Source organism: Marmota marmota, unplaced genomic scaffold, assembly GCF_001458135.2.
Source record: "Marmota marmota marmota unplaced genomic scaffold, marMar, whole genome shotgun sequence".
Classification (NCBI taxonomy): Eukaryota; Metazoa; Chordata; class Mammalia; order Rodentia; family Sciuridae; genus Marmota; species Marmota marmota.
Genome location: NW_026000119.1, coordinates 10896480 through 10909952, shown reverse-complemented (window position 1 = coordinate 10909952; position 13473 = coordinate 10896480). Strand labels below are relative to the sequence as shown.

At 36.7% G+C, this 13473-nt stretch overlaps 1 protein-coding gene across 2 annotated transcripts in view; it reads left to right on the top strand.

Annotated features, from left to right (window-relative positions):
- The window catches only part of Pkd2 (polycystin 2, transient receptor potential cation channel), an 82249-nt gene extending 78091 nt beyond the window's left edge, over positions 1-4158 (top strand). For both annotated transcript variants that reach the window (XM_015499140.2, XM_048784849.1), the window contains 2 exons: positions 1865-2012; positions 2117-4158. In XM_015499140.2, the coding sequence (XP_015354626.1) occupies positions 1865-2012; positions 2117-2353 (385 nt within the window). In that variant the 3' untranslated portion in view covers positions 2354-4158. The remainder of the gene's footprint in view (positions 1-1864; positions 2013-2116) is intronic.
- Positions 4159-13473: the final 9315 nt, after the last annotated feature.

Sequence of the window (13473 nt, the reverse complement as noted above, 5' to 3'; positions counted from 1 at the left end):
TGTGGTTGCTTTAGGATGTAACATATATAAATCAGTTAGTGAGAAACTACTTAGGTTTTAAATTAAATTAGTCCAGCAAGCTAAGGAAATGTTATTTCTAAATAGCTCTTTTTCTTCTTTCCACTTTCTATGGCCACTCTATGTGTGTGTATACGTGTATCTCTGTGTGTGTGTGTGTATGTGTGTATTATCTCATGATACTGATCTACATACAGTGTACAAACTCAATATTACATTGAAGTAGTTATCCCAATATATAATTTTATGTCTCTTAACAAAGCTGAAAGAAGAATTAGAAGTATATATCTATAGCATTTGCTAAATTAACCTTCTCATCTTATTAACCTTACCACATCTGATTCTCTTCTGTTCTCTATATTCATGGTGCCATCTGATGTTATTTTCTTGCTCCAATAAAACTTTGCTCCTACCTATACTGTAAACATTATTTAATTAAATATTCTGTCACAGTATAACTTCTGGTGTCACCTGGTCATTGTTAAGTGTATTGTATTTATATATGTTTATAGGACCAATAATCCAATTATGTACAGATCTCACACAGTTGATTTTAAATTAGTTAAGAAAAATAGGAGGAAATGTGTATTTCTTCTGTATTTTATATTTACATAATGACTTCTACCAATGTACTGTTTTTTCATGAGGATTATAATTGCTGTGATTTTATTTCAACCTGAAGAATTTCTGTTAGTATTTATTGTAAAGCAGATCTTCTAGCAAAAACTCTCTGCTCTTGTTTATGTTTTGTTTTGTCTTCATTTTTTCTGGCCTCCAATGTTTCTGATAAGACAGATGTTAATCTTACTAAAGTTCCCTGCTACATGTCTCTAAATATTTGTACTTAGTATGTGTGTGTCTCCAAGACTATCCAAGACTATCCCAAAAAACTTGGAGTTTTTTTTTGTGTGTGTGTGTGTGTGTGTGCTTCCTTGATAGGTAATGTTTTTCAAAATATTTGGGAGGCATTCAAGCATTATTTCTTGAAATATTTTTTAAAATGCTGCAGACTCTCATTCTTATAGAAAAATAGCAGATTTATTTGAATAAATGTCTTTTCATTTGTTGTATGACCTTAAGAAAATTTCTCATGCATTTGAATGTTGGAGTTTTTAAAAACAATTTTCACCATTTATAGTCATTTCACTGGGGAGAGCATCTACAGAACTCTCATGTGCCATCATTCTAGAAGTTGTCTCAAGTTACCCTATTTTAAGACATTTACATAATATTTTAAAATTGAGACCCCAGGGATGATGAGTGAGTATATGGTTTTCTCCACTGGTTTATTTACTCAGTATACTGTGAACATTATTTAATTAAATATTTTGTCACAGTATAACTTCTGGTGTCACCTAAGAGTTCCATTGTATAGATAGACAATGATGTATTTAAACAATCTCCAATTGATTGGCTAATGTAGCTATTTCAATGTTATGCTAATAAGAAGCAGCATTGTAGTAAAAAATTATAACATAAAACATTTCTTTAGAAAAAGTTCTAAAACTAGAACATCCAAAAGAAGGATTAGGCATCGTTCTAAGATTTAAAATACAATGGCAACTCTCTGGAGATGTGAGCCAGCTAGGAATCCCACCAGCAGCCTATGAAAGTTTGTCCCTAGAGCTTGAGACCACTAGAAAATGGTTCAGGGCTGGAGATGTGGCTCAGTGATAGAACACCTGCCTAAGGACCTGGGTTCCATCCCCAGCCTTGCCAAAATAATTTAAAAATAGAAAGTATTTCAGGTTATGATTGTTTAAAAAATCTTAGCATTTCTATTTGAAAAGCCAATGGAGCTGAAAATATAATGCGGCTTTGCCCTCTTAACTGTGGTTACCTGCAGCCTGGTGAGGCGCGTGGACCGCATGGAGCACTCCATCGGCAGCATTGTGTCCAAGATCGATGCTGTGATCGTCAAGTTGGAGACCATGGAGCGGACCAAAGTGAAGAGACGGGAGGTGCTGGGGAGGCTGCTGGATGGGGTGGCCGAGGTAAGAGGTCATGGGCTGGAGAACGATGAACAAAGGATTCATTTCCATCTACAAGAACATGCATCACCTCACCAGTAACACCTTGGTTTCTTTTCTCTTGTTAGGATGAAAGACTGGGTCGTGACAGTGAAATCCACAGGGAACAGATGGAGCAGTTAGTGCGGGAAGAGCTGGAGCGCTGGGAATCTGATGATGCAGCTTCCCAGATAAGTCACCGGCTAGGCACACCTGTGGGACTCCATGGTCAGCCTCGCCCCAGAGGATCCCGTCCTTCCTCTTCCCAGTCCACAGAGGGCGCAGAAGGTGGAGGTGGAAATGGGAGTGCCAGTATGCACGTGTGAGGAGTGTTGGTGTGTATGTTCCTGATAGGCGAGAAGGCGCCGTCCCAATCGCCATAACAAGTACACTATTTATATGCCCTGATTACCATATGATGCTGGCCTATGTGACTGATTGTTAATCTTCTGCACTTTAACTTATTTTATATAAATGTTACCCGTGGATCCAAATGTTTTTTTGTTTGTTTGTTTGTTTGTTTGTTTTGTTTTGGTTTGGATTGGTTTTTTGGTTTTTGAGGGGTTTTTTTCCCCCTCATATGAGAAATCTAGATGTAAATATTGAGTTCAGGGAAAATCTTTGAAAAGTATGTGGAGTGTATGGTCAGTTGCCACCATGCCTGCATCTTCCCAATTGACAGTGAAGTAGCCTTTATAGCTAGAAGAGAACAGTCAAAGGTCTTCTGAGTTTACTTCCATTCACAAAAATCAGTATTGCCACTTTTGTCCAGTGTATGAAAGCAAGTAGGATATTCGTCTCCACTTGGGGAGTAACTCATGAGCTCAATGCATGGCTTTCTTTTTAAAAAGGATTCTTTTTTTTTTTTTCCAACTACCTTACTGGAGTGAACTTTTCTAAAAGACTAGGTAGAAAAGAACTCCAGACCACAGAATGGGTATGTAGTCACTATGCTAGAATTTGTATGAGTGGTTAAGATAAATGTTAAATACTGTGCTTTTATTGTTTGTTTATATCTAAAATCTGTGAGACTATCATTTCATTTTTATATTATATTAGCTTTGAATTTGAAATAGCCAAGAAAACCACCAAAGACCAATTTGAAGAGGAAATGGTAATTTCAAACTTTAGTTTTAAAATTCATTAAACCACCAACAAAACTAAAGTTTCAGTTTAATACTCTCTCAAGAATATAGTTCTCAAATATTCCTGATCCAATATTAATAATGTAAATGATGCTCAATTTAGTAAAAAGGAGGCATTGGTATTCAAAGTTCATCCTTTGTCAGAAAGTACCAGCCACATTTTGAGTTAGCATCAGTTGTTTTCAATAGGAAAGGGTCTTGCAAAATTTATGGGAGAAAAACCTATTTCTCAAACAAAAAATACAAAAACAAATTATTTTTCAAAAGTATTGGGAAATGTGGCCTTTTGATAGCTAATAGGACCAGCAAGGGCAATGTAATATTGTTGAGCATCTCTCAGTTGGATAACAGAAGGCAGTCCTGCTTTTTAATGCTGCATCTTAAGTAGTTCATTCCATTGGTGGAGTATGTCAGTCAAATCTCTAATGAAAAGAGAAGACAGGCCTTTCTGCCATAGTGTCTATAGAAATAAAACATATTGAGTGTCTTTAACAGTCATTCCCCATGGATTTATCTCTATCTGTCTTTACTTTGTTTTAACATGCTACACCAATTCTTTATTCCTAGGTACTGAAATTTGCATTCCAGGGGAATGGAGTGTACATATTTATGTTTGTGTACCTTGTTGTTACATGTAAACAAACTTCAATTTGAAGTGCAACTATTATGTGGTATCCATGTATATTGACCCGGTGCCATAGGTTGATTATGGTCACTAGAAACTCTTTTTATGGTACTTATCATTGTACTGTTTTTCATTTCACTTGTAAAACGTGGTGAAATTCTTTTCTTATTATCCATAAGTTCCATACATTTTTATTCTTTAGTCATGGAGCATTCAGTCCCAGCCCTTTCCTTATCACCTTCCCACCTCTGTATGACAGGAATAATTATGATGTTACATATGCCAGTCTCAACAATCAAGAATTTTATAATTGTGTAATACTGAGCACTTTACTTCTTAATAAAGACTTGATAAAATATCAGATGTAAGAGCTTTGTGTTTCCTATGTAGTAAACAGTTGGGTAATTTGCCTTTTATCAGGAGATAGTTAATAAGGGCTTCAAAAAAGGCACTTTTTCTATGTTCAAAAACAAGATATTTAATACGTTTTCTTATTTATTACACCACATAAACATTTCTGGTAATCATTAAAACTTTATATACAGGGCTATCATGCATGGTGTCTAATTTTTAGTTCCCTCAGGATTATAGCCCAAGACAAGGATTCCAGGAGGTCGGGCAGGTAGCTTATTTAAGATGGAAGTGATAGAGTGGGGAGAACAGGAGAGGGAAGATGTCAGGAAAGGACAGGCTATCACGCTGATCCACACCATAGGCTGCTGAAGCCCCAACTCTGGGAAACAGTAAGATACACACAATTCAGACTCATCTAATCTTGAGATGTAGGACTTTGGATGGAAAGCTATTCCAGGAGAATGAGTAATTCTTTAGTGCTTCCTATAGACACAGCAGCCCTTACTGGATTCTGAATCAGGAAAAACTTGCAGGCACAGGTAGCTGGGAATGGGTAGGCACACACTGAAGTGCTATGACATAAAGGACTTGGGCAAGGTGCCTGCAGTACCCACTAGGTGGATTCACCCAAAATTCAACTCCAAGGAATTCCATTCACTTATGACACAGGTAGATAAAACCCTGTGGAGATATGCCCCAAGCTTTCTTTATTGACCACCCATGACACAGGGAGAAGCTGTAAATATAGCACTAGGTTAAGATTCTGGTCCTCACTGTATAAATACTAGACATGTGACCCTACGAAGACTCCTAGTGGCTGAGTCTACTTTTCTGAAGACTTCCAATTTCTCATTTATAAATTAAGAAATTGAATGCCTATCTTGTGTCCCTTAGAATATTCTCTTACAGTGGAGAAAATAAGGATGTGTATGTACAAAAGCACATTAAAGCTAAAATTTCCCTTTGAAATGAAAAGGGGCCATGTGGTACCTAGCACAGGGACTTGTTCAACAAATAATGATTGGTGGAATCAGCAAAAGTGAAAGCATTTCTCCAAAATTTAAAATTGGAAATCTAAAATAGAGTGATTGATGGTGACAAATGATAATTGGAAACTCTAAAAAGTCTTCTATAAGCTTTCACTGTAAATATACTTAAACTATTTGTCAATTACAAAATTTAATAGCTTTCCTATATACCAATAAAGAAATCATGAAAACCATGTCATTCACATTAACATAGGGAGAAAACAGAAAGAAGAAAAAGAAAACCCTAGGAATAAATCTAACCAAGGAGTTGAAAGACCTCTACAATGAAAAAAAAATAGAACATTGAAAAAGAAGATAGAAAGACCTCCCATGTTCATGGATAAGCAGAATTAACATGGATAAAATTGTCATACTATTAAAAGTAATTACAGATTCAATATAATCCCCATCAAAATACCAATAGCATTGTTTAAAGAACTGGAAGAAACAGTCCTAACATTCATTTGAGAGAATAAAAGATTGAGAATAGCCAAAGCAATTCTAAGTCAAAAAAGCCATGCTGGAAGCTTCATGATACCTGACTTCAAATTACACTATAGAGCTGCAGTAATAACTTCATGGTACCAGCACAAAAACAGACACATAGACCAAAGGTATAGAATAGATGACACAGAGACAAATCCACTTGAATGTAGTCATATTTGACTTCTGACAGGTGCCAAACACAAACATTAGAGAAAAGACAGCCTTTTTAATTTACATGGTGTTGTAAAACTTCTTATCCATATGTAGAAGAATGATACTAGACTCTATAATCTCTTACCCTAAATAAAAAAGAACTCAAAATGGATCAAATACCTAGGAATTAGACTAGACACTATGCAACTTCTAGAAGAAAACATAAGGTCAACACTTCAAAATGCATGCACAGGAAATGAATTTCTCAATAGGACTCTTTATTTTTAATTGCTTTTATTTTTTAAATACATGGCAGCAGAATGCATTACAATTCTCATTATACATACATAGCACAATTTTTCATATCTTTGTATATAAAGTATATTCATGCCAATTCATGTCTTTATACATGTACTTTTTTTGCATTACAATTCTTATTACACATATATACAACAATTTTTCATATCTCTGTTTGTATATAAAGTATGTTGACACTCAATTCAAGTCTTCATACATGTACTTTGGATAATGATGTCCAACACATTCCACCATCCTTGCTAATCCCTTGCCCCCTCCCTTTCCCTCCCACCCCTCTTCCCTATCTAGAATTCATCTATTCCTCCCATGCTCCCCCTCCCTACCACACTATGAGTCAGCCTCCTTATATCAGAGAAAACATTTGGCATTTGTTTTTTGGGGGGATTGGCTAATTTCAATTAGCTTTATCTTCTCCAATGCCATCCATTTACCTGCAAATGCCATGACTTTTAAAGCTCAGGAAATAATGCCAGGAGTTAATAAATAGGATGGGATAGAATTAAAAGCATCTGCACAGCAAAAGAAACAAGAATGTGAAGAGAGAAGCTAGAGAAAGGAAGAAAATTCTTTGCTAGCTGCTCTTCTGATAGAGTATTAATGTCCATGATATTTAAAGAACTCAAAATCAACACCAGAAAAACAAATAACTAATTAATAAATGGAGTAACGAACTGAATAGATCTCAAAAGAAATAAAAATGTTAAGCAAATATATGGGAAAAAAATGTCCAACATCATTAGCAATTAGAGAAATGAAAATTAAAAAAAAGTTATACCGAGATGTCATCTGCAGTTAGAATGTCAATCATCAAAATTACAAACCATTTTAACTGTTTAGGAGAATGTGGAGAAAAGGAGCACTTTTACACTGCTTGTAGGATTGTCAACTAGTACAACCACTGTGGAAATCAGTGTGGAGGTTCCTCAAAAATCTAAGCATGGAACTGCCATCTAAGCCAGCTGTACCACGCCCTTAATATTTATCCTAAAGGATTAAAGTCATCATATTATAATGATACCTGCATACCCATGTTTATGGCAGCACAATTCACCATAGCTAGACTGAGGAACAAGCCTACGTGTCCATCCACAGATGAATGGATAAAGAAAATGTGACATATATACACAATGGAGTTTTATTCAGCCATAAAGAAAAAAATAAATTATGCCATTTGCAGGAAAATGGATGGAACTTGAGACCATTATGTCTAGTGAAATAAGCCAAACTCAGAAGATCAAGGGTCATATATTTTCTCTCACCTGTGGAAGCTAGAAAGGGAAAAGGAAAAGTAAGGTGGCAAGAATCTCAAGAAAATAAAAGGGAGATCTGTAGAGGAAAGTGACTAGGGGAAGGGGGAAGGGGTAAAAAGGGGACATACTGGGGAATGATATTAATCAAGCTATATTGTTATACATGCATGCTCAAATATGTAACAACAGATCCCACCCTATGTATATTTAAAATGTACATAAAATAATGATGGAAAAAGTACTATTTCTACATTTTACTGCCTTTTCACCTCATATTAAACATGTCCTGAAATCCTGATTTTGTTATGGTGACAGAGTATATTACTATAAATTATTTTACATATTGCATGGATATATATGTATATCTCTATATAAAATAATGTTATGAATTTATAATTTATACCAAATAACCAAAACATATTAACCTCATTCCTGCTATTGATGAACATTTCCATTTTTTAATGATTTTCTATGAGACTATAACTAATATAACCTCTTTTTTTATTATTCCTTTATAGAATTTTCACAAAAATTATGAGGATATAGTCTTGATGCAATTTTCCAAGCAATTCTTTAAGATGTTTGTACCAATTTATACAAAAGCCAAAACAATATGAGCCCATTTGCCTAATTGCAAACACAATTTTTTAAACAAATTATTTATTTTTAGTTGAATTGAAACAAAAATTTATTCATGAAATGGAATAAATTATTGAACCTCAAAGGTTGCCTCCAAAAGACAGGATTTCCTAATACTTCATCCAGAGATTAAAAGAAACACATTCAAAACTTTAAGATAGAGATTTCTCAGCAGGTGTAGGTTTGTTTCAAGAGAGTAAAACACACCCAAGATTTTAATTGAAATCACAAGCCATCACTGATCTTGAAAAGGAAAAAAAAAAAAAAAACCTTTGACTGAAAAAAATATTAATTTTTGCTAACTGAATAAGTCAAAATGGCATCAATTTTACAATTTCTTAAGGTTTGATTTTTTTCATTTTAATCATTTATGTTTCATTGTATGAACTATGGATTCTTTTATTGGCTACAGGAAATATTTACTACTGTGGAGGAAAGGGTATGCCCAAGACATAATTAAAATGATTAATGGGCTCTTCCTATTGGACAAACTTCAGGCTGTATTACAAAGGCAAAGGCATCTCATTGAAAGAGTGGGATGAATAAGAGGGGTGGAGAAATTGAATATTCAGCATATTTCAAAATGAACCTGTCAAATGGAAGAAATATTGGGTATATACAATCTCCCAAGAAAACAGAAGGATCATGGTAAGAGCTGTGTTGAAAAAATGAACTTTTTTATTTACCAGTGAAGGTTAAAAACTATCAAGTAGCCTGGAAAACAAAATGGCTTTGTAAAAAGCAACATATATTAAACACTGGAGGCAGCCAGTGTTCCCCCAAATCCAAATGCACATGAACTTTACCTCTGAAAAGATTATTGAATGATTATGAAATAAATGCTGTTAACACAAATTTTATTATTTATCCAGATCAATCTCTTAGTTTATCAAACAAATCTGAGCATATCATGAAATCCAACGTGCAGTTGCAAATATAGAAAAATTCTTAGGTTGTCAATTTATCTGTGAGTCCAGACTTTGAACTCAAAATAAATAAATAAATGGCAGTAGAAGAGGAGACAGGAAAGGGGGAAAGGCCAGTACAAAATTATGCTGTTAAAGTTGCCTTTGTAGGCAAAAGGCTGGATTCCTCCTCTGATAGCACAAAGGAATGCATCCCAAAATTTCCTGTCTGAAAAGCATCATGCTGGGACATTTCTCTCTGACCCTGTCCCTGTTTGTTACAGGTGCTCATGGGATATTAACCTTGGTCTTGCCCACCACACTTGCACACAATCTGACCTTCTTGTAACTTAGAAACAGGCCTAAGAGCAGTCCTAAGTGGAGAGAGGTGTGGTGCAGGCTGGAGGAGGGATGTTGTTGGAATGAGCTCAGCTCACAAGGAATTGTCCACCACAGCAGCAACCAAAAGTGGAGGTGCACAGAGGAGGTGTGACAGCACCAACAGCACCCAATTCAGCCCACCCCTCCCACCATACAGATCCACTCGTAAACATCTCAAGTTCACTCTGGACAGCTTGAGGGAGAGGCTAGTAGCAATATCTAGAAAACACAATACTGGAGGGTCAATGGAACTAGCTGGTCCCCATTGCTGCTATTTCCCACAGGCCACAAGCACCATTTTTTTATTTCTCTCTTCTAGCGTCCTTTCTAGAACTTCCTTATTCTTGGCCATTACTTCAGCTGTACTAAGCTGCTTGCCAGGTGACAGCCCAGCTCTTATGAGATCCATTGACAGCCTCCATCTCTATCCCCTTGACAATTCTTTTCTAAAGCCCATTGGATATGCACTGGAGTAGGAAAAAGACATCTTACAAGTCAGTATTGTTACTGTTCAAATATGTATACGTGCAGTAGATGTTAATGAAATTCAAATCTAAGGTTTAAGAGGATGGCTTCAAAGACAGAGAAGAGATATGTACACTTCCTCTTTAATCTTTCTCTCCAAATTTCCTGCTTTCTCTCCCCTTTCTTATTCCATCCCCAACATATCAGCCTTCTGTAGCAGCATTCTTGCAGTTTTTGCCATCCCAAGAAGAGCAACTGGAGTATAATTATCAGATGATGCTTCATTTGCTCTTTGCTTTCTTTTATTTTAAACCAAATCAACTAGTCCCCTCCGTTATAGATTAGTTCTGACATCCAACGAAATAACAACAAATTACATGAGAGTATATACATGTTCTTAAATAAATTTCTGCAAACAAACATTTTTCCAACTTACTTTTTAAAATGTTCCTCAAAAGGGGATTGTTGAAAGCCATCTCTGGGCTGTGTGTAGACTATATCATACATCACAGTCCAGTGAATAGAAGAATCTGGTGTCTGGGAACTTCCAGTAGACATTTCCTCTGGCAGACTTCCCATACACGCTGTGAGTCCTATTCAACATCTGCCAAAGGTCCCACACAGTACTGGAGTTGGGGTGACCTGCTGTAGCTACACAGCCCCCCTGAGATGGGTGTGACCTGCCAAGACACGAATCAACCTGCTGACTGCAAGATATCAGGAAGAAAGACTCCTCCCCTCAAACCTTATCCCTGCCTTTGATGTACCCCCTTAAATAAACCAGAGGAGTTATTTTATAATTCTCTAGTTCCAGCTCCCGTGTTGACTAGACCTATCAGGGGCTCCATATTTTGAAAATATCTTTCTGACTTTGTCTTTTGTTCTTCACTAATTATTGTAGACATTAATTTCATAGGTGGCTTAAACCTTCCTGAGCAGGAAAAAGAACCCCCCTAACAAGGCACAGTATTTACCAGTACTGGTAAATACTTCCCTATTAGAGGTAAAGTTAGAATAAAGAGAGTATATAAAAATAAATGAGGTATACAAATGATGGGGCATCCTGTGAGGGGAAATATAGAACAGCTATTAGACCATAGCTCTAAAATTTTTAGAGCTGAAAGGACCTTAGGAATGATGAAATCCAGCCCCGGCAAATTTCTTCTTGGAGGTGGCTCTATATGTACTGCTGTGGTGGGACAGGAGGACCAGACAATTATGCCTCCCCATCGTGGATAAGTTGATAAATTTTATTATGTGTTTCTTACCACAATAAAATATATAAAAAAGTGATTATAATACAAAAGGATAAACAAACTAGGGTTTATTTAAATTAGGAATAATCTAAAAAGAAGATATTTATAATTTTGGCTTTTTAAAATATTTTTGGTCTATATTGTACATAAAGTATGGATAAATATTTTCATATGTGTAATGAAATGTACATGTAGGGAACTGTAAATCACAGTTACAGAAAAAGCAGAATACTTCCAAAAATGGGAAAACCTCTTTGACTTTGATATTTACATAATAACCAGGTAAAGCAGATGTTATGATATGATGCATTAATGAAATGTTGTAAAAGGAAATAAATGTTAAAGTTTAAAGATAAACATTTAAAGTCATGTCTCTACTCTGATATTGCAGGAATATGGCAGGGCACCCACTGGTGGGTAAATGACATTCCAAGATGACCACATCAGGTCTACATCTGGTGATCCCTGGGACCCTTTAATTCCTGTAAGTATTTCTGTCTAAACAAGAGGAGCTATATGTGATATGATGTCTTGAAACAGACCCCAAAACAATAAAAGAACTAGTCAAAAAGTGGTGGGATCGGAACTGGAGCTTGGTATGTAAAATGTGAATATTAAGGAAAGCTGGGCAAAGGGAACTTGGGAAATTTCCACACTACCTTTGCAGCTTTTTTGTAAATATAAATTGTTTAAGTACTAAAAGCTTATTAAAAGTGGAAGAGGTACTTAAGCATGTACTTGTACACATAACCCCACAAACCTGAGCTGCAGTGATGATCTGATAAACAGGAACTGAGAGGAATACACATGGAGCATTTCAAAAGCAACCCATGGAGAGAGGAAGAAGCAGTGATTGCAGAGGGTCTACAGGGCACCTGTGTGCTGGTCACATTCTACCTCTTGACCTGGACTGGTGGCTGCAATATGTCTTCAATATATGATACTTCGCTTTACTGTGCTTTTTGTTACATTGCCAAAAGAGAAGTTTTGAAACACAGCACAGTACTGGTAAATACTTCCCTATTAGAGGTAAAGTTAGGATGAAGAGACTATATAGAAATAAATGAGATATACAAATGATGGGCATCCTGTGAGGGGAAAGATAGAACAGCTATTAGACCATGAGTCTTAATTTTTTAGAGATGAAAGGACCTTAGAAATGATGAAATCCAGCCCTGGCAAATTTCTTCATGGAGGTGGCTCTATAGGTACTGCTGTGGTGGGACAGGAGGGCTAGACAACTGTGTCTTAGCAAAGCTCTCAGGAGAATCTGTTGCAACCAGATTATATACTACTGAGGCATCTGGGGAAGTGAAGTTAATTTGCAGAGCCAGAATGTCCCAGATATGACACAAGAGCTTCATTCCTAGAACCCAGGCCCTCAACTCTACCTATAGCTCAAAGCTCCCAGCCAAGAATCTTGAGATATTACAATTCCTTTAAAGAACTATCAGTAAGTTCCACCAACCTCAATTAGCTTATCAAAGACATGAATTTCTATATGAATGTTTTTTTTTACTGTAGAAATGGCACTATGTTTCCAATATATTTTAGGTTTATTACTTCTAGTAGAACATTAGCACACTTGTTATTTATTGAAGAATGGCAGATCAAGGATATAAAGGCTGTTAAAACTGTCCAGCTACTAATCTGCTTACTCATTTTGAACATGAGAAATCTGATAGCACAAATATTAGCAACTTGTCAAGAGTTTCTATAGTTAAATTCTCCTTTGTTATATCAAGAAATTAGGTGGCATTTCTTCCTAATTCTGACTGTCCAATGAGATAAGTTAACATGCAATATGTAATAGCATTAGGTTTTGCTGTGGATTATTTGATGAATAATTCAGTGTTGAGAGCCACAGCCGAAGGGGCCCCAGTAAACTTCCAGCTGCCGGCTGATGATTGGCTCACAGCGGCCCCAGCAACATCTAGCTGATTGGCTCCTCTGCGGTGATGCTCATTGGGCTGTTTCCCTGCCCTTTCAGACCACGGAGCTGCTCATTGGGGGACTTTTTTGGCTCCGCCCACGTGACCCAGCCAATGGGCCTCAGAGCAGGAGGATTGTGGGAGGTGGAGAGAAGCTTGTGGGGGAGAGAGAGGCTTGTGGAAAGCCAGTGGTGGCAGTTGAGGCTCTGAGGGTTTTTCCTGAGAGGCTGTTTTGTTTGGCGTGTGTGGTTCTAAAAATAAAGTTAGTTTCTTTTGACAAGTGGCTCCTGATTGTGCCCAGCCAGACTGTGGCATTTGGTGGCTCGCACGGGGAGCGACTGAGGGTAAGTGAAACTGCTCGCCCCTGAGGGCAGGGCAAGAGGATGGGTAGCCATTTTAAGATTCCTCTTTTGTTATTTTGTTTCACTTTTGTTTTAAGTTGCCTGTCCCTGGAGATGTGTAAGATGGAAGAAAAACCGCTCACATCTGAGGAACAGATAGGGAGAAAGG